At 44.2% G+C, this 18,187-nt stretch overlaps 1 protein-coding gene across 2 annotated transcripts; it reads left to right on the top strand.

The window, feature by feature from the left end:
- Positions 1–9,435: 9,435 nt before the first annotated feature.
- Positions 9,436–17,949, top strand: atad1b (ATPase family AAA domain containing 1b). 2 transcript variants are annotated; one of them, XM_039688043.2, is made up of 10 exons: positions 9,436–9,603; positions 10,667–10,854; positions 11,662–11,760; positions 11,877–11,997; positions 12,081–12,281; positions 12,504–12,610; positions 14,961–15,050; positions 15,174–15,224; positions 15,302–15,426; positions 17,142–17,949. In XM_039688043.2, exons 2-10 carry the CDS (start codon positions 10,681–10,683, stop codon positions 17,260–17,262), a joined length of 1,089 nt encoding a protein of 362 aa, XP_039543977.1. In that variant the 5' UTR covers positions 9,436–9,603; positions 10,667–10,680; the 3' UTR covers positions 17,263–17,949. The 2 variants fall into 2 exon arrangements, with proteins under 2 accessions (XP_039543977.1, XP_088977988.1); XM_089121862.1 differs by having other exon boundaries at positions 9,443–9,462.
- Positions 17,950–18,187: the final 238 nt, after the last annotated feature.

The raw sequence follows: 18,187 nt of genomic DNA, 5'->3' as shown, positions 1-18,187 counted from the left end.
TGATGCTGGCTCCGGGGATCAACCACGTGTGGTCTAGCATGACAACCGTCTGGATTGAACTGATATGGTACGTCTCTGGGGTCTTCACGTCCTTCTGTCCTCAGTGTTTGGTCGACTTGCCCATGACACCTCAAGAGGGCTCGACAGTGATTCTGGCATCCCAGAGTCACCCCACTCCATCCCTCACTCAACTCTTACTTACCTGTACATCAGCCTTTCTTTCTTTATTGTGCTTGAGATCCCTCCTGCTGCTGAGGTTGCTCCTTCCTCGTAGTTCAGTGGCATAAACCCTTGATGTGACCTAACCACAATCTCCTCACCATAATCTCCTAACCACAATCTCTAACGCCACAATCTCACCGCAACCCAACCACACGGGCCAGCCCGTTTGACTAAGGCTGTAAAAGCCCCACTGTCGTTGTTAATGCAGGTTCAGTTGCAACGGTTCCATATGGCACACCTACCGCAAAACACAATATCTGTCCAACACAATTCCTCATTCACGCAAAATACAGTACACAGGATTGTAATAACTATGATAACTTAGCAAACTATACAAATAATCCAACTGACTTCAAGAATGCTTCGAAACCGTAGCGTGGCGGTCTGTACACAGCCAGCCAGAATCTTTCCGTCTCAACCACAGCCTGTTGCTGCTCGTTCTCTTACGAGAGGTTCTCTCGTATTGCGTAAGCTAGCTTACGCTACGGGAAAGATTCATCTTTGCTGAGAAGTTGAAGCCAAAAAATTATTCCATAATTTTGTAATCATTGTCAACGCAGTCTCTTCTGAGGCAGACCATGAGCGGGCTAGCTAGCGGCTCATTGGTTCGCTCAGAGAGAATGCACGAACCTATGGGAGAGCGGCGCTGAGTCCGCGGCCAATGAGCGGACGGCGCTCGCTTACTGCGTCACAGCCCGCCAAAAGGGGCGTGGCTACAGTGTATAAAGGTCGCTCTCCCAGCTCGTTCGTTGATTCTGTTCATTTCAGCGAGCTACACGCATCCGCTGTTCTGGGAAGAAGCCGCCGTCGTTGAGAAGGCACCGTCTAGCGAGCTCCGGAGTCTGAGGAAGCCGGCCGTCTGCCACCTTCAGCCGCCCAGCAAGCTAGCGCCATCCGACGCGTATCCTTTTCTTGATTATTCCTGCTAAAAGAGCACGAGCGTCTTTTTAAAGATGCCTCGTAATTCCTGCGGCTCTTGCCGCTCTCCGCTCGAGGATGGAGACCGCCACCCCATCTGCGCTCTCTGCCTCGGAGTGGAACACGCAGAACTCGCCCTCGCCAACGGAGGATGCGACCACTGCGAGGACCTGCCGCTGTCAACCCTGCGGGCTCGACTACAGGCGGTCAAAACCGCTCCAGCGCCGCCTCTAACTTCGCCGCGGAAGAAAAAACGCCGCTCCCAGAGGCCGCCGGAGCCCTCTGCGGATCCATGTGGGCCGCCGCCGCCGCCCACCGACCGCTCTCCCTCTCCGCCCCTGCCGGACTTACAGTTGCCGCCGAGTGGCCGCTCTGTCGCCTCCGAGGACACCGCGGATGAGAAGGACTCTTGTTCGCTGCACGCTTCGGACAGCGAGGATTGGTCGTCGATCGGCTCATCAACGAGAGAGTCTGCGGGGACCCGCGCCGGCATCGATGAGGAACTAACGCGCCTCCTTTCTCAGGCCGTTAGCCGCCTGGGTCTCGAGTGGTCTCCTCCCCCTGAGCAACCACCGAACCGCATGGATGGAAAGTTCCTGCACCGGCGTCCGGCCCCCGCCTGCAGCCGGGCTGCACCCTTCCTGCCGGAGCTTCACAGCGAGCTCACGAAGTCCTGGAATGCTCCTCTCTCGGCCCGTAATCGCTCTGATGTGTCCGCTTCGCTGCGCTCAGTGGACGGAGCCGCCGAGAAGGGTTATACTGCCATGCCGCCCGTCGAGGACTCGGTCGCCGCTCATCTCTGCCCGCCCTCTGCTAGATGGCGGTCTGCTCATACGCTTCCCTCTAAAGCGTGCAGAGGGACCTCTAACTTTCATGCCCGCGCCTATTCTGCCGCCGGTCAGGCCGCTTCAGCGCTGCATTCGATGTCTGTCCTCCAGGTGCTCCAGAGCGACATCTTGTGTGAAATGGCGAGCAGCGGGAGGCAACCGCCCGTCCTTTCGGATCTGAGAAGCGCTACGGATCTTTCCCTTCGCGCCACTAAAGCCGCCGCACAAGCTCTTGGGAGATGCATGGCCGCCCTCTGTGTCGCCGAGAGACACTTATGGCTCACGCTTACCGACATGGGAGAGTCAGAACGAGCCGCGTTCCTCAACGCGCCCATCTCCCCTACCGGGCTCTTCGGATCCGCCGTCACGGGCATCGTTGACCGCTTCTCCGAGGTTCAAAAAGCGACTCAGGCCATGAACTTGTTCCTGCCCCGCCGCTCGAGTTCTTCGACGGGCCGTTCTCACGAGCCGCCTGTCAGAACCACACAGCAGCGCCCGCCTCAGCAAGCTCAGCAGCCCCAGCGTAGACAGGGCGGCCGCCCTCGCTCTCGCTCAGACAGCCGCCGCAGACAGCCTCCTCCCCGGGGGCCTCGACCCAAGATCACGCTGAAGCCTGATCAACAGAAGTCTGCCTAGCACAGCTGAGAAAAAGACGGCGTTCTCCCGCTGCGGCCGGACCACCGTCAAAGCTTAGCCCTCTGTTAGTCCCCGTCTCACCGCTGACTACAGTAGTGTTTACCGCCACAAACAAGCCGGTTTCCCTGCCCGCTTGCGAGCGACTAAAAGCCGTTTTCACGGCTACCCAGAGAGTTCACAAAAAGAGCATAAAAGCCTCAAGTGTAAAAAATGTGCCCACAACCATGTGCTCACGTACACACACAAGCACTCTATGCCCAAGGTCTCTCGCAGAGCCCATTCTCACGGAGCGTGCACTTGCCGCTCCAGCAGCAGAGAACATAAGCACGCCCACGAGCCCGTGCGCGTGTCCCCCCTCTGCCCGCTCTGTCTCAAGGCCCTTAAACTCCTCTCTGAGTGTAGGTCCCGTTGCCTTCCACATTATAAGCGAGCCCACAACCTGTGTCCAGCCCGCAATGTGCAGCAATCAGGGCGAAATCGCCATTCAACCACTAGCCGTATGCTACAAAGCGTGGGAAGCCATCCCCGGCATCTCCCCGTGGGTTTTAAGCATAATAAAGAATGGTTATCGATTACAGTTTCGTCGCCGCCCGCCACGCTCGCGCGTGCGGCTCGAATCCACTGTCAGCCCGGCTGCTACGAACACGCTTCGCTTAGAAATAGCCAAGCTACTGCAGAAGGGCGCTATAGAGAGAGTCCCGCCATCTATGATCGAGTCGGGGTTTTACGGCCGTTACTTTCTGGTCCCCAAGAAAGACGGCGGCCTCAGGCCGATCTTAGATCTCAGGGCTTTGAACAAAGCGCTCATGAAGAGACCGTTCAAAATGCTCACAGTCAGGAAACTCCTCGCGCACGTCCGCCAGGGGGACTGGTTCATCTCTCTAGACCTGAAAGACGCCTATTTTCAGATCCAGATAAACCCTCATCACAGGCCATTCCTACGTTTCGCCTTCGAGGGCCAAGTTTACCAGTATGCCGTTCTCCCGTTCGGCCTATCCTTAGCACCCCGTACGTTCACGAAGTGCATGGATACAGCGCTCGCTCCCCTGCGAAGTCAGGGGCTGCGCATACTGAATTATCTGGACGACTGGCTGATTCTAGCAGATTCCCAGACGGAGCTGCTGTCGCACCGCACAGTTCTCCTCAACCATCTGGAAGCGCTGGGACTCTCTGTCAACTGGACAAAGAGCTCTCTCCAGCCCAGTCAAACTATTTCGTTCCTCGGAATAGATTTGAACTCTATCACGATGACGGCTCGCTTATCCACACAGCGCGCGCGCCGTGTTCAGCGCCTAGCCGCCTCGTTTCAGATGGGTACCCTTACATCCCTGAAATCGCTTCAGAGGATGCTGGGTCATATGGCTTCAGCCTCCGCTGTGCTACAGCTGGGTCTTCTGCACATGCGCCCCCTTCAATTCTGGTTAAAGAGCCGCGTATCCCACCGCGAGTGGACGACGGGCCGCCAGATGATCAGGATTACTCAGACTTGTATCACTGCACTGCAGCCATGGGCAGCAAGCGAGTGGTTTCAGAGGGGCGTTACCATGGGAACATTCTCTCGCCGGAAAGTCATCTCGACAGACGCATCCAACTCGGGTTGGGGAGCGGTTTGCGAGGGCTCACCGGCCGCCGGCCAGTGGTCGAGCCACGAGAGTTCCTTACACATAAACTGTCTGGAAATGATCGCGGTCGAGAACGCGCTGCTGTGCTTCCTCCCGCGCATAAACGGTCACCACGTCCTGATTCGCTCCGACAATATGGCCGTGGTATCATACATCAACCGTCAGGGCGGCGTCAGATCCAAGAATCTCTTTCATCTGACACGCCGCATCCTATTGTGGTCCCAGAGTCACCTGCTATCGCTCAGAGCGACGCACGTGCCGGGCCATCTGAACGACGGTCCAGACAGGCTGTCCAGGAACCTGGTCTCCCCCGGAGAATGGTCCCTGCACACTCAAACAGTCCAAACACTGTGGCGCCTATTCGGCAGAGCGGAGATAGATCTTTTCGCGTCAGAAGAGAACGCTCACTGCCCAATATTCTTTTCAAAGAGCGAGGACGCGCTAGCCCAGGATTGGCCCCGCCGCCCGCTCTATGCTTTTCCCCCGATTTCTCTGCTACCGCAGGTCATTCAGAGAATCAGGGACTCACGCCACTCGGTGCTCCTTATAGCCCCGCGCTGGGAGAATCAGATTTGGTTCCCGGAGCTAACGCGGCTGTCACAGACAGCCCCGTGGCCCATTCCAATCAGAGCAGATCTCCTCACGCAAGCCCGCGGCTCGATCTGGCATCCCCATCCACAGCGCTGGGCGCTTCATGCATGGGTGACCAACGACTACGAGTCGAACTGCCAGAAGGGGTTTTGAACACGATCAAACACGCCAGAGCGGATTCTACCAGAAAGCTCTATGCTGCAAAATGGTCTGTGTTCTCTAAATGGTGCACCGACAAGAATTTGGACCCACGGACGTGCGAGGTTTCGTCTTTGCTTGTGTTCCTTCAGGAGATGCTGGATAAGGGCAGGTCCCCATCCACTCTTAAGGTTTACGTGGCAGCCGTCGCGGCGTTCGCTGAACCCCGGCGCGCCCAGTCTCTGGGCAAAGACGAGCTAATCATCCGCTTCCTCAGGGGAGCCAGAAGGATGAACCCCCCTCGCCCCCCTACGGTGCCGGTCTGGGATCTTTCTATAGTTCTAGAAGCTCTGAAAGCCCCACCGTTTGAACCACTTGAGTCCGTGGAGCTAAAATACCTCTCGTTAAAAACCGTTCTTCTGACGGCTCTCGCCTCAGTAAAACGTGTGGGGGACATTCACGCGCTGTCTTCAAGCGCCGCGTGCCTAGAGTTTGGACCGAGTGACTCCATAGTCATTCTAAAGCCTAGACACGGTTATGTTCCAAAAGCGATTGGTACCCCTTTCAGGGCGCAAGTCATCTCTCTATCGGCGCTGCCTGCATCCGATAGCGAACGTGACGCTGACCGCCTCTGCCCGGTTCGGGCTATCAGAGTGTACACTACACGCGTTGCCGCGTTCAGACGCTCGGAGCAGCTGTTTGTGTCGTTCGGTGGCCGCACCAAGGGACTAGCCGCCTCGAAACAGACCCTATCCAGGTGGATAGTAGACGCGATTGCCTCTGCTTATGCCGCTAAAGACCTGCCTTGCCCTCTGGGCATCAGGGCTCATTCCACCAGAGGCATGGCCTCATCGTGGGCATGGTCCTGCGGGATTTCCATTCACGACATTTGTGTGGCTGCGGGATGGGCCTCCCCCTCCACCTTTGTCAGATTTTACAACTTGGAAGTTCCAGCCTTACAGGCTAAGATTCTGGCGGTCTAGTACTCACAGCCCTCCTATAGAAGCCGCACTATCGGGAGTTCCATCACACCGGCTCACCCCTTGTGTTCCCCTATGTGCTTATGCATTAGCCCTCACATCACGGCCCGCCTTCGCCGGCCGCCTTGGGCGTTTTTTGCACTAGATAGTAACGGCCGCTATGCTGGCCGCCGTATTATCTTCATCCACTTATAGATTCCCCCGGTGTTCCCCTGGGATGCTTAGTGGTTACTTAGCGCGCACGGCGTTGACCAGGTGTTCCCGTAGCGTAAGCTAGCTTACGCAATACGAGAGAACCTCTCGTAAGAGAACGAATCGGTTACCTAACGTAACCTCGGTTCTCTCTAGATGAGGGACGTATTGCGTTCCCGGCCGTGCTTGCGCCATTAGCGTTTCGCTTCATGCTACAGAATCAACGAACGAGCTGGGAGAGCGACCTTTATACACTGTAGCCACGCCCCTTTTGGCGGGCTGTGACGCAGTAAGCGAGCGCCGTCCGCTCATTAGCCGCGGACTCAGCGCCGCTCTCCCATAGGTTCGTGCATTCTCTCTGAGCGAACCAATGAGCCGCTAGCTAGCCCGCTCATGGTCTGCCTCAGAAGAGACTGCGTTGACAATGATTACAAAATTATGGAATAATTTTTTGGCTTCAACTTCTCAGCAAAGATGAATCTTTCCCGTAGCGTAAGCTAGCTTACGCAATACTCGTTCCCTCATCTAGAGAGAACCGAGGTTACGTTAGGTAACCGATTCGTTTCTGCTGCTTCAGATAAGTTCTTTACCGTGCCACGCAACTCTTGGCCACTGAATCCGATGTCTCTGAGGGTGTTTCCGATGTCTGAGGTTTTGAACAATATGAGGGTGAGTAAATACTGACAGAATTTTAAGAGTATTAAGAACGTATAAGAGTCTGGTAGGGGCTACATTCTTGCAAGTAAATAACACATGATTACGGACAAAATAATCGGTCAGGATAACTATCCCCTGTCCACAGGCTGATAGTCATGTTTGTTATTTATTTTTCTGGTGAAAGGGTCTTGCCTCAGGCTGTAATGCAAATCGATTTTTTAAATTTGCAGATTCATTGCAGCTTCATATTATAATATTAACGACATGGCTATTATCTACCACACAAACATTGAATTAGCATTTCCATTATGTAAAACAGTAGCCACTAGCCAATAGGCTAACATTATTATAAAGACGCTGGCTTGTAAACGTGAGCTATGCAATCTTTTGACATTTGAAAAAAATAAAGCCCATGAAACTATATTCATATGACATGCAGAAATATATGCCAATGTACCTGGGATGAAGACATTTAACACAACAACACTGGAGTCAGCCCAAGATGTGAGAACTCCTTCTGCAGAGTTCGGGGTATCGCTTGTCAACACATTTTTTTTTTATCAACGTTTTCCTCTTGTAATTGTAATATTAATTTTAAAAAATCAATTAAGAAACACAAGATTTTCTGTGTATCCTTGGTCCCTTCACAATGAGGATGCATTTTCCAGCAGGGTGCATAAAGTTGCCAAGTTTCTGACATAATTCAAGGCAGGCATGAACAAGGGGGTAATCCATCGACCGGAAGTTGAAGCCAGCCGGGTGCCGCCATCTTGTAGCAGAACTTCACTTGCGTTAGCATTTCCATTGACTCTCATTCATTTTGGCATCACTTTGACAGCAAATAACTTTACATCTGAGGCGTTTGAAGACTCCATTTGTCCATTATTTATTTTTAAAGAAACACGACAATGTATAAAATGCTCCATTTCCTTGTAGCTTATGTTATGGCCCCATAGAAGCAATTTTTTGTAAAAGTAGGCTAACGATTGCGTCATAACCAAGCGACTCTCTGTCGCACAGTGGAGAGATTACCGTATGGACAGGAGAAGAAGCTCGCGCGGAATCGGGGAAACGTGGAGGCAAAATGACAAAATAATTAATCAGAATACCTAGCAAAAGTTTCTCCTGCTCCTAGCTCATGGACAGCTCCTACTCACACTCTCCGCCTCTGCAAGTTTCAGGAGGGAATGATTTAGATTTCTCATGCCACAGCCACTAAAGACAGACGGGTTGCTCTCGTTACATCTACGTCGTCAAGCTCTGTTTGAGTCGGTTTGAGTCTGCGCGTCACGAACGGAACTCCAAAAAAATTGCTAAAAATGGGCTTCACTTGTCTCAACTGAGTTCCAATGAGATGGCTCTGTCCACTTCTTATACTGTCTAAGGGGCATGGACTGCCTGAGGTGGTGCAAACCAAAAAAAGTAAAAAAGTAAAAGATATTAGGTGTTTCTTAATGTCAAGGATACTTCCTTTGCAGGACGGGTCCTTCCAAGTCATTTCCTTCAGAGGCTAGGCAAGGGTCCTCTTTAGCGTTCGGAGAACATGTAAATGGAACAGGCTAGCAAGTGCACGTCATTGCGTCATTACATCAGTGAAAGGTCCGCTTCGGCGCTGCAAAAATCATAGTGCTGGTGTACCGCACTGTTTAAATACACTTGGCAGTCCTTATTTTGTCTTGTCAGTCCTCAAAGAAATAAATAAATAAAGGGATAATGTATAACCAGGCGGTTGTTATAGTGAATACAACCCCGCAAACTCTAAAGCAGAGGGGTCTTGATCAGCCGGTTGTATTCGCTGTAACAACCGCCTCGCTATACATTTTCCCACTTATAACATGGCTACCTACCAAATAAATCAATAATTTGACACAAAATATTGATTTAAAAAGGAGTTTATTCATTCAAAAACGATTATATTACCGGGGTTAACAGAACCTCCATAGCAACATGATCTAACGTTAGCTGTTAAAACACATGCAAAATATGTGTAAAATATAAAATATGTGTGACCAACAAAAAAGGCTATGAAGTAAAAATTAAAAAGTTAATCACCAGTAAAAGGGAACAGCTTTAAATCCCCTCAGCAAATTTGAGCCGATATGTTAAATAGTTTAACAAACATTAAATAAATGGCTAAACTGAAATTATACTTGCTTACATTTGAAAGATATTGCCGTTATCACTCAGACTCCGCTAACGGTCGACATTTTTTAGTTTTTGAACAAGATAGCAAAGCTGCGCATAGGATTGTGGGTGATTTAAGAGCGCGAAGGCTACACATATGCATCCTTTCCTGTGTATGGGATATTTTCCGAACGAAGGACTCAGTCCTTGGTTGAAATTCTGAGGATCCTCGACATTGGAACAGTACTTCGACGGACATCGATGACGTAGCATCCTCGAAATTCCGGCTTCCGAGGATCCTTCCTTGACATTGAGAAACGCCTATTGATTAAAGATTACAAGGGCACAGATAAACCATTTATAATAAACACTGCAATATTCCATTTAAAAAATAGACAAGAATGGTCCATTTGATTTCATGGTGACTTTACCAGGCAAGTGTAACGGCGTTCCAGTCTCCTATCCAGTTGATGGCGGTAATGCACCTAAGCTGGTTTGCCAAACGCCATCAAAACTTAAAAGAAGAAGAGAAAGAAGACGACGAAGAAGAAGATGGTGAATGAATAGTAGCCTAATATGCGGTAGAAAAAGAGAAGAAAAAAAGTCTGATTTCTGGAAGTAAATTAATTGTTTTATTAAAAGGAAGCTGTTTTTTTTAAACAGTATTTCCAAAACTCAATAATAAAGACGCTTCTGGTAAGTCGTGATCTTTTTGAAATGCAGGAAGGTCACAATATCCTCATTTAAGTAACATCAGCTCTTCAGTGAAAATGAAAGTAAACTGCGATGACACATCATCGGAATAATATAACAAGTGAGATTTGACAGAAATGTGCCTACTTCGCGTATAAGATGCGTCTGTACTGTGTATCTGTGTTTATTTAATACATGCTCCGGATATAACTTCGTGTCATTTCAAAACGTGCTGTTTTTTTTATCAGAGGATCGATAATTAAGCGCATTGGCGTGCCAAGGTGTGAACACTTTATTTAATATTTTGATCACGGAGATGAGATTTTTGCCTCTGCCATCACACAGGGCCTGTCCTAATATCCACACTTGCTGCCTTTGCACATGGCCTCTTGTGTACGTAAATGCAGCCCGTTCTCATCCTTTAGCGTCACATAAAACGCTCTATGACAAAACGGCGCTAAATGATGTGTTTCCTGTATTTGGCCCAAGTGTTTGAGTGGGCGTTTGGTGCATAGATGCAAGTGACGTTTTTACAGTGCTTTATTTACATATTTTGATTTTCTATACTTTGCACTTTAAAATGTCTTGTTAAAAAGTCCTTATCTAATTAAGTTATAAAAAACGTTCTGCAAAAACACTGTGCTTTACTGCCAAATTATATGTAATATCTAAGTAATTCATTTAACTTATACTTAAAAAAGTCTTGACATTTCACAATTTCAGGCCACGCGAGTTCCTAAAAGTGATGAGTGATGTCATACAGTACGTTTAGCCTTCAATACTTCTCTGCTGCAGTATTAGAGATGGTGTGTATTTGTCAAGGGCACTGAGTTTTGGCTGGTTTCAGAACTGTGGTAGTCTTATTTACTATTGTGTACATGCTCTCATGTAGCGAAGACTGCGTTTATGAGTATTAGTGGGACATGCCCATATTTTCATCTGGACAGCTTAATTTACTATCTTTTTTTTTTTTTTTTTGTAGATGAAAGTTCATACGTAAAATAAAGTTCTTTAAAACCCCCCCCTAGTTTTATTATAACACTATTTGTATGGTGTGTTTTTGCAGGTAAATGTGAGAAGATGGTATTAAAAGAGATTCCAACAGACAATATCACTCGCCCTTTGGGTCGGAATGAGGTCATAGGTTTACTCTTCCGCCTCACAATATTTGGTGCTGTCACTTATTTTACAATAAAGTGGATGGTTGATGCTATTGATCCAACAAGAAAACAGAAAGTTGAGGCACAAAAACAGGTATGCAGTTTAATTTCAGGGGAATTTACATTTTTGTGATTTCCAGACATGGAAAAGCAATGCAGTTTAACTGTTTAGATGTGGGTCTTAGTCTTTAAAGGAGTAGTTCACTTTTAAAAAAAACTTTTGCTGATAATTTACTCACCCCCATGTCATCCAAGATGTCCATGTCATTCTTTCTTCAGTCGAAAAGAAATTAAGGTTTTTGATGAAAACATTCCAGGATTTTTCTCCATATAATGCACTTGAACCAAAATGAACGAATCTTTTTCCGAGTCAATTCATTCATTTTGTTCGTTGAATGAACCAAATGACACGAAAATAGATTCGTTCATTTTGATAAATGAGTTTGAACAGGAGAGTCATGAACAGCATCACAGAACAGAGCAAGGCGACCATTTGAGCTCAAACTTTGTTTTTGTTTTTTTTGTTTGTTTTTTTCAAATAAGCGATCGTTTCGCTTGATCAGACCCTTATTCATCGTCTGGATTCGTTTAAAGCCCTCTGAACAGTTTGCACTGAAACTCTCTTTTGGACCTTGAACTGTTTGGTTCCCACTGAAGTCCATTATATAGAGAAAAATCCTGGAATGTTTTCATCAAAAACCTTAATTTCTTTTGGACTGAAGAAAGAAAGACATGGATATCTTCGATGACATTGGGGTGAGTAAATTATCAGCAAAAGTTTTTTTTTAAAGTGAACTACTTCTTTAAGTATAATTTAACTGCAGGTTTACAACTTTTGACAATCCTTAGCATCACCAAAGGCTGGAGTGTAATCATGTGAGGTTTTGTTGCCCCCTCGCAGGCAGAGAAACTCATGCGGCAGATTGGAGTGCAGAATGTGAAGCTTTCTGAATATGAGATGAGTATTGCTGCTCATCTTGTGGATCCGTTGACTATGCAGGTGAGGAATGATGTCACCATCTGACTTTATTTACCAGTAGTTATTTGTCTCTCTCTACTTTTGTTTTGTTAAGAGAATGCAAGTCATTGAAACACAAATCATTTGTGTGTCCACAGATTACATGGCATGACATTGCAGGTCTGGATGAAGTCATAACCGAACTGAAAGACACCGTTATACTTCCGATCCAGAAGAGACATCTGTTTGAAGGATCCAGACTTCTTCAACCTCCCAAAGGTAGGCACTAGGATGAAAATGTTTCTATAAAGTGTTTCAACTCCACACTTTATTCTGAGGTGGTTTGCCTGTGATCTTCTCAGGTGTGTTGCTGTATGGGCCTCCAGGCTGTGGGAAAACTCTTATAGCCAAAGCTACCGCCAAAGAGGCTGGATTCCGCTTCATCAACCTGCAGCCTTCCACCCTCACTGACAAATGGTACGGAGAGTCCCAGAAACTAGCCGCAGCCGTGTTTTCTCTGGCCATCAAGCTACAGCCCTCTATTATCTTCATCGATGAGATTGGTAAATACTTATGTTGATTTACATTTCCTTCATCCTTCCCAGTAGTTATCATTTAAGCTATGCTTTTAAAGCTTGATCTCTTTAGCTTCATGGCACATTTATGAAGTCTACTTTTGAACCTAACTTCCTGTTGCTCCTTTACAATCACATAATATGGCAATAAGTGGAAGATTCTGTATAGTTGTCTTTTTTTTAATAACTTATATTGTCTTAATGTGTTAGATTCCTTCTTGAGGAATCGCTCAAGTTCAGATCATGAGGCCACTGCCATGATGAAGGCTCAGTTCATGAGCCTATGGGATGGGCTGGAAACTGACTACAACTGCCAGGTACAAATCCGCATCTTTTGTGAGGTTTACTGGCAGTGTTGTGTGTAACGCGTTACAAAGTACAAAATTTGGTAACGAAACGTAGTTCCTTTTTCAATTCGGCGAAACGTTACTTTTCCCAGGGACAGATTTGATCAGATCAGATCTCCGTGAATGCCTACAGAGAGAAATGCACATAATGGATTACATTGTCAGAGAGTAGCCTATTCCTTTTCGTTTTGAATTGTTTCGTTTAAAGACATTTCAAGCTTTATATATATATATATATATATATATATATATAGAGAGAGAGAGAGAGAGAGCTTCTTATTTATTAAATCCAGGCAATAGGCTTTATGCCGTGCGTCACGTGACCAAACCAGACAACGGATCTCATCGCATCCGCTTGTCAGAGAAAGTGTTCAACGGCCGTAAGAACTGACTACGATATCTATGGATTTTTAAGGTAATCAGCTAACCTAACTAGTTCACTTTGTTATTGGCGTTTTATTCCATTTAAATATCTAAACATTACTGTGAAGAAGAAAAAATATAAAACGTTTAAATATCTGCACATGTGGGGGATATTGGTTATGCTAATCTTTGCTCGCTCCTTTTAAGTTATCTTGAGTAAAACCGCAAAAAATTTCATGAAGCACATACAAAAGACCTGGGGCTATAAACGTTGCGTACGCACAAAATGGGCATAGAAATATGCGTACGCATTTTTCCACTCGCACATCGGGATTTATAAAAATAAACTTGGCGTAAATAAGTGCGCACCGTAAGGATGCTCTTGACCATGCGTACGCACTCTTTTAGAAGAGTATGGGTTTTGACGACACCGAGGGTGAACTGGAGACAAATGTCTTTTTGCTCACTATTAGACAGAGAATCTAAAGAAAATTATACATCTACAGAAAGATAATACAGATATAATTTAATTCACAAACCTATCATCAAGCAAACATCCATCCCTTCTTAAATGACCGCGCCAGCACGCGCGTTGGGCCGTTTGGTGAAACTGACGCACATATAGCCTATAATCTAACGGCAGATGGAGTAAAACCGTAAATCTTCATTATGAGTCCAAATCATAAATACAGTCCATATTCACAATAACAGTTTAAATAAATAAGAGAATGATTTAAACTATGTTTTACTTCTGATATAAACATTTAGATTAAATATGCCATTCTCATTAATGGAGTTAAACTCTTAAACTACATGAAATCATTACTGAGAAGTTACAATATATATATATCAATAAATAGAAATAGACCTATTTGTTGTGGATGCATTGCTTTTGAACACTTTTCTTCTGGCATGCTGTGTTTTAATGTTTTAACTAGAGATTGTCTGAGAAAACTGTTTCGTGCAAATAATGCACAACCATGTCTATCTCTTTCCATTAAAATATAAATCAATTAAAAATACTATTTGGCCAGTGGAAAAAATTGAGAAAAACTTTCACTGAAATGTATTTAACACTATTTGATTTATTCATTCAAAAACAGGGCAAGGATAGGCTACTAAAAAAAAATGTTTGTAATAATGTGACGGCACAGCCGCATTTCATATTTTCCTAACGTCTTGTACCGTTAAACTTGGTATCACGTGGATGAATAATCATATGCAAATGATATGCAGATGAGGATATGCATATTTAAACTAGGCGTTGTAATCTCCATATATGCTTATTTCAGGGAGGAGACGCACGTGCACAGAATCTCCCGCTGACTGGGATTTATAAAGTGAATTCTGCGCAGGTTCTGGCGTACGAACGGTTTTATAAATCTGAAAACTTTTGTGCGTTCGCAAATTCTGGCTTATGTGCGTACGCACACTTTAAGGATGCAATCTACGCAAAGTTTTATACATGAGGCCCCTGGACCGGAAGCGATGCGACCTGTTTTACAGAATGCGGAAGTAAGTTGTGCATAAAGCCTATTGGTTGATAAAAAAAAAGATTAAAATTAATATACAATTTATACAAAACAAAGTGGTTCTAGCCCCTCCCTCTCGTCGCCCTTGCATATGACTATCCATTAACGGACATTTTTTCATAAATGTTCAAAATTGTGATAAATGCATTGTGCATTTATGGCATTATGCATAGTAGAACTTTATCTAGGCCTACACATTTAGGAACAGATATTGGGTTCTGCCCAAAGTCTAGCAACGTAAAAGTAACGGGTAACGTAAAAAGTTATTTTCAACTAAGTAAAGTAACTTTTTTTTTTAAGAAGTAACAAGTTACACTACTTTTTAAAAGTAACTTCCCCAACACTGTTTACTGGTTTGATCAGTGACTCAAGATCCAAGTCAGTTTCCTTTTCTATGTGATGTGTTGTGATTGTGTTTCACAAAGGTCATAATAATGGGAGCCACCAATCGGCCACAAGATCTTGATTCTGCTATACTCCGAAGGATGCCTACAAGATTTCACATCAATCAGCCGGTAAGTTCACTGATTTCAGCTCAAAATATGTTTGATGGTTGGAAAATGTTCAGTTTTACTGTTGAATCATTAAAGTCTGTAGTGATGCTTATAAATGATCATTTGTCATTTGTATGTATTTAGAATATAAAGCAGAGGAAAGACATATTGAAACTGATCCTGGAGAATGAAAATGTAAGTATTTATTAAGTGGACTGTTGTTGCTATTGAAAGTTGCAAATGCTCAAAGAATATTTTCTCATTTTCTGAAGGTGGAGTCTGCTGTGGACTTTGGTGAAATTGCCAAAAAGACTGACGGCTTCTCGGGAAGTGACCTCAGAGAGATGTGCCGAGATGCTGCTCTGCTTTGTGTGCGTGACTTTGTGCACCAAGAAAGGTAAACACTTCAAAGACCTTGTTCACATTAACACATTTTCATTTGAAAACGCATTTTTTTTCTCTCCGTTTTGGTTTTGGCCATGCCGTTTGTCAACAAAAACTAAGCTTTTCAAAATGCTCACCCATGTGGATACATGTGAAGTGAAGTGTTGTAGTGTGTGGAATGGGATAACGTTGGTAGTGAAAACAATGGCATGTGTTAACAATGGCATGGCCTATAGATATCTATGGTTTGCCTGCTATTTACTTTCATGTGTTGCTAAAGAATATAAACGTTTCTTTGTGTAATCGATATATATTATATTTCAGCTGACAAAAGTCGATGACAAAAATTGTACTCACATTTGCTGTCCTGCGGCAAAACATGAGCAATTGTGTTTTAGACCAACCATGGAATGGTGATTTTGAGTGTGACCTAGATGCATCAGTAAGTGATGATGGGATATTTTGCTAATTAAATAATCGTGCCAGAAGAGTAGCATGAGATCTTTACTATGTCTGCTCTGCATCTATCCATTATATAAGGCCTTTAACTTCAGATAAAGATAAAAAAAGAGCCTGTTGTGCAGAGATGTATGGTAACCAAGTAGAACTACTTAAGTACTGTACTTAGGTACTAAAATGCTGTATCTGTACTCTACTAGAGTATTGTTTTTTTTCTCATACTTCTACTTTTACTTCAGTAGATATTTTCGATGAATTTAATACTTTTACTTCGATATTTTTTTAATGTTCTGCTAGTTACTCGTTACAATTATAAAATTTTTACGAATCATTCGTTGCAAGTTGGCTTTCATGCTGCCTAAATCACACACCAGTTTTATAGGGTAATGGTATTGATTGACACACACATTGACAACTAATGCAGGGGTTGTCATGCAATGACATTTTTTTGGCGGCCGCCAAAGCAAATTTGTATCCCGCCAAAGCGCCTTATTTGATTGCTAGTTCAAACTTTTGACTCCTTTCTTTAATAATTGCATGTCACAATACTTGTACTTCTACTTTTAGTACTTAAGTAGTGAATTTTTAAATAAACTACTTGCTATACTTAAGTACAAAAAATGTTGAATACTTAAGTACTTCTACTTAAATGTGGTGCTTAACTTGTACTTTTACTCGAGTCCGGGTTTCTAGTACTTTATACATCTCTGCTGTTGTGTTCTGTTCTCTTTTGGAGTCTGAGGTACATTGTACACGTAGCGCCCGTCTACATTATTCTGGATATGTTTGAAAATGGTGTTTTCAATTCATAACGCTCTCTGTCGACACTAGTGTATTCCAAAAGTTGCTCATCCACACTGAAACGTCTGAAAATGAACCTTTGGTCTAATAACATTTGAGTACCTAGTCGACTGTTCTCTGAGATTTGTTTTCATGATAATCGAATGTAAAGAGTTTTGTCTCTAAAAACTGTTTAGCGTATAACAATAGTAAATGGGGGCATATAATAAGTAAAAAGAAATCGCTAATACCACTAACATGGCTCAAAATAGCCCCACACTAACACAGTAACATAATGAGAAATGCAAACCGAAGCATTGAGAACTTTTTAAGTGTACTGACCCTTTAATAATTCTCAATTACATGAGTTGTGGAAATATTTCCACAACTCATGTAATTGAGAATTATAATCATGAATGCATATGCTGGTTCTGATTAAACTTGCATTTGCGGTGCTCTCTTATTAATTATTTTTCCATTCCATGAAAGTCCGGTGGAAGACTTCATCCGCCCAATAAGGCAGGAAGACATGCAGAGGGCGATCGAGAAGATGAAGAAGTCCAAATCTGCAGGAGCGCAAGAGGCGTTTATGCACGTGCCACTGGACTGAATGTGATGCTGCTGTTTTAAAAGAAAATGAAACTAGATTTGGTCTTTTTTTCTTTTTTTGAGGCATATCATATTTTTTTGTAAAAGGGGGAACTCAGGATTTATAAATGGTGGAATGGAGGCTTTTTTTCTCTAATCATCTTTTTTTGCACTGTAATTTAGATATTCTGTTTTTGCTATTCATTCAATCAATGAGCCTTATTCACACACAAAAAGAAAACTTTTTTTTTTTTTCATTTAACACTCATTTGAGTCAATGGGATAGTTTACGAAAGACTAAACGATTTACATAAGACTCATTCTGCTTGTGTTACAAGAATGAGGTCCATTGTGTTTGTCTTTATAGGTTTGGTTTGGCTGGTGTTTTTTCTTTATGAAGATGGGCAACAGTGTAGTTACTATTTCCAGTTATGCATAAGGCACATAATTTCCCCTGCAAGAATTATTTTTTAGCTCATCTGTAAGTGTGTTTAGTAACAATTTTAACAACTCTCATCTGTTTGTTTTGCCCCAGTGATTGAATGATTTAAATTATAAATGCATTGACTTGTCGGCCTTTAACATTGAATAAAATGTTTAAGTGTTAAATTTAGCCCAGATTAGAGAGAGTGCGATGGCCTGTTGTATACATATTTATTTGTGAAACATTAAATATACTTCCACAAAAAATATTTAGGGCAAGTGACAAGCCGCTGCTGTTGTTATTTCTGGGGGTTTGAATGGGCAACGGATCATTGAATGGTGGAAAGTGGAAAGAAACCCAGTTTCTTCTGGAGAAATGTTTATGGATTGATGCACCTGTATACTGGTATTACTGTATACGGGTATTTTTAAGTTATTAGGTTTCTTAATCCAAAATAGTACATTACTCGAGCTAATTTAAATGTGTTTTGAAGTCAAAATATATTTTAAATGTTTTGTTGACA

Source organism: Pimephales promelas, chromosome 17, assembly GCF_988280905.1.
Source record: "Pimephales promelas chromosome 17, fPimPro1.hap1.1, whole genome shotgun sequence".
Classification (NCBI taxonomy): domain Eukaryota; kingdom Metazoa; phylum Chordata; class Actinopteri; order Cypriniformes; family Leuciscidae; genus Pimephales; species Pimephales promelas.
This window is presented reverse-complemented; position numbering and strand designations above follow the sequence as displayed.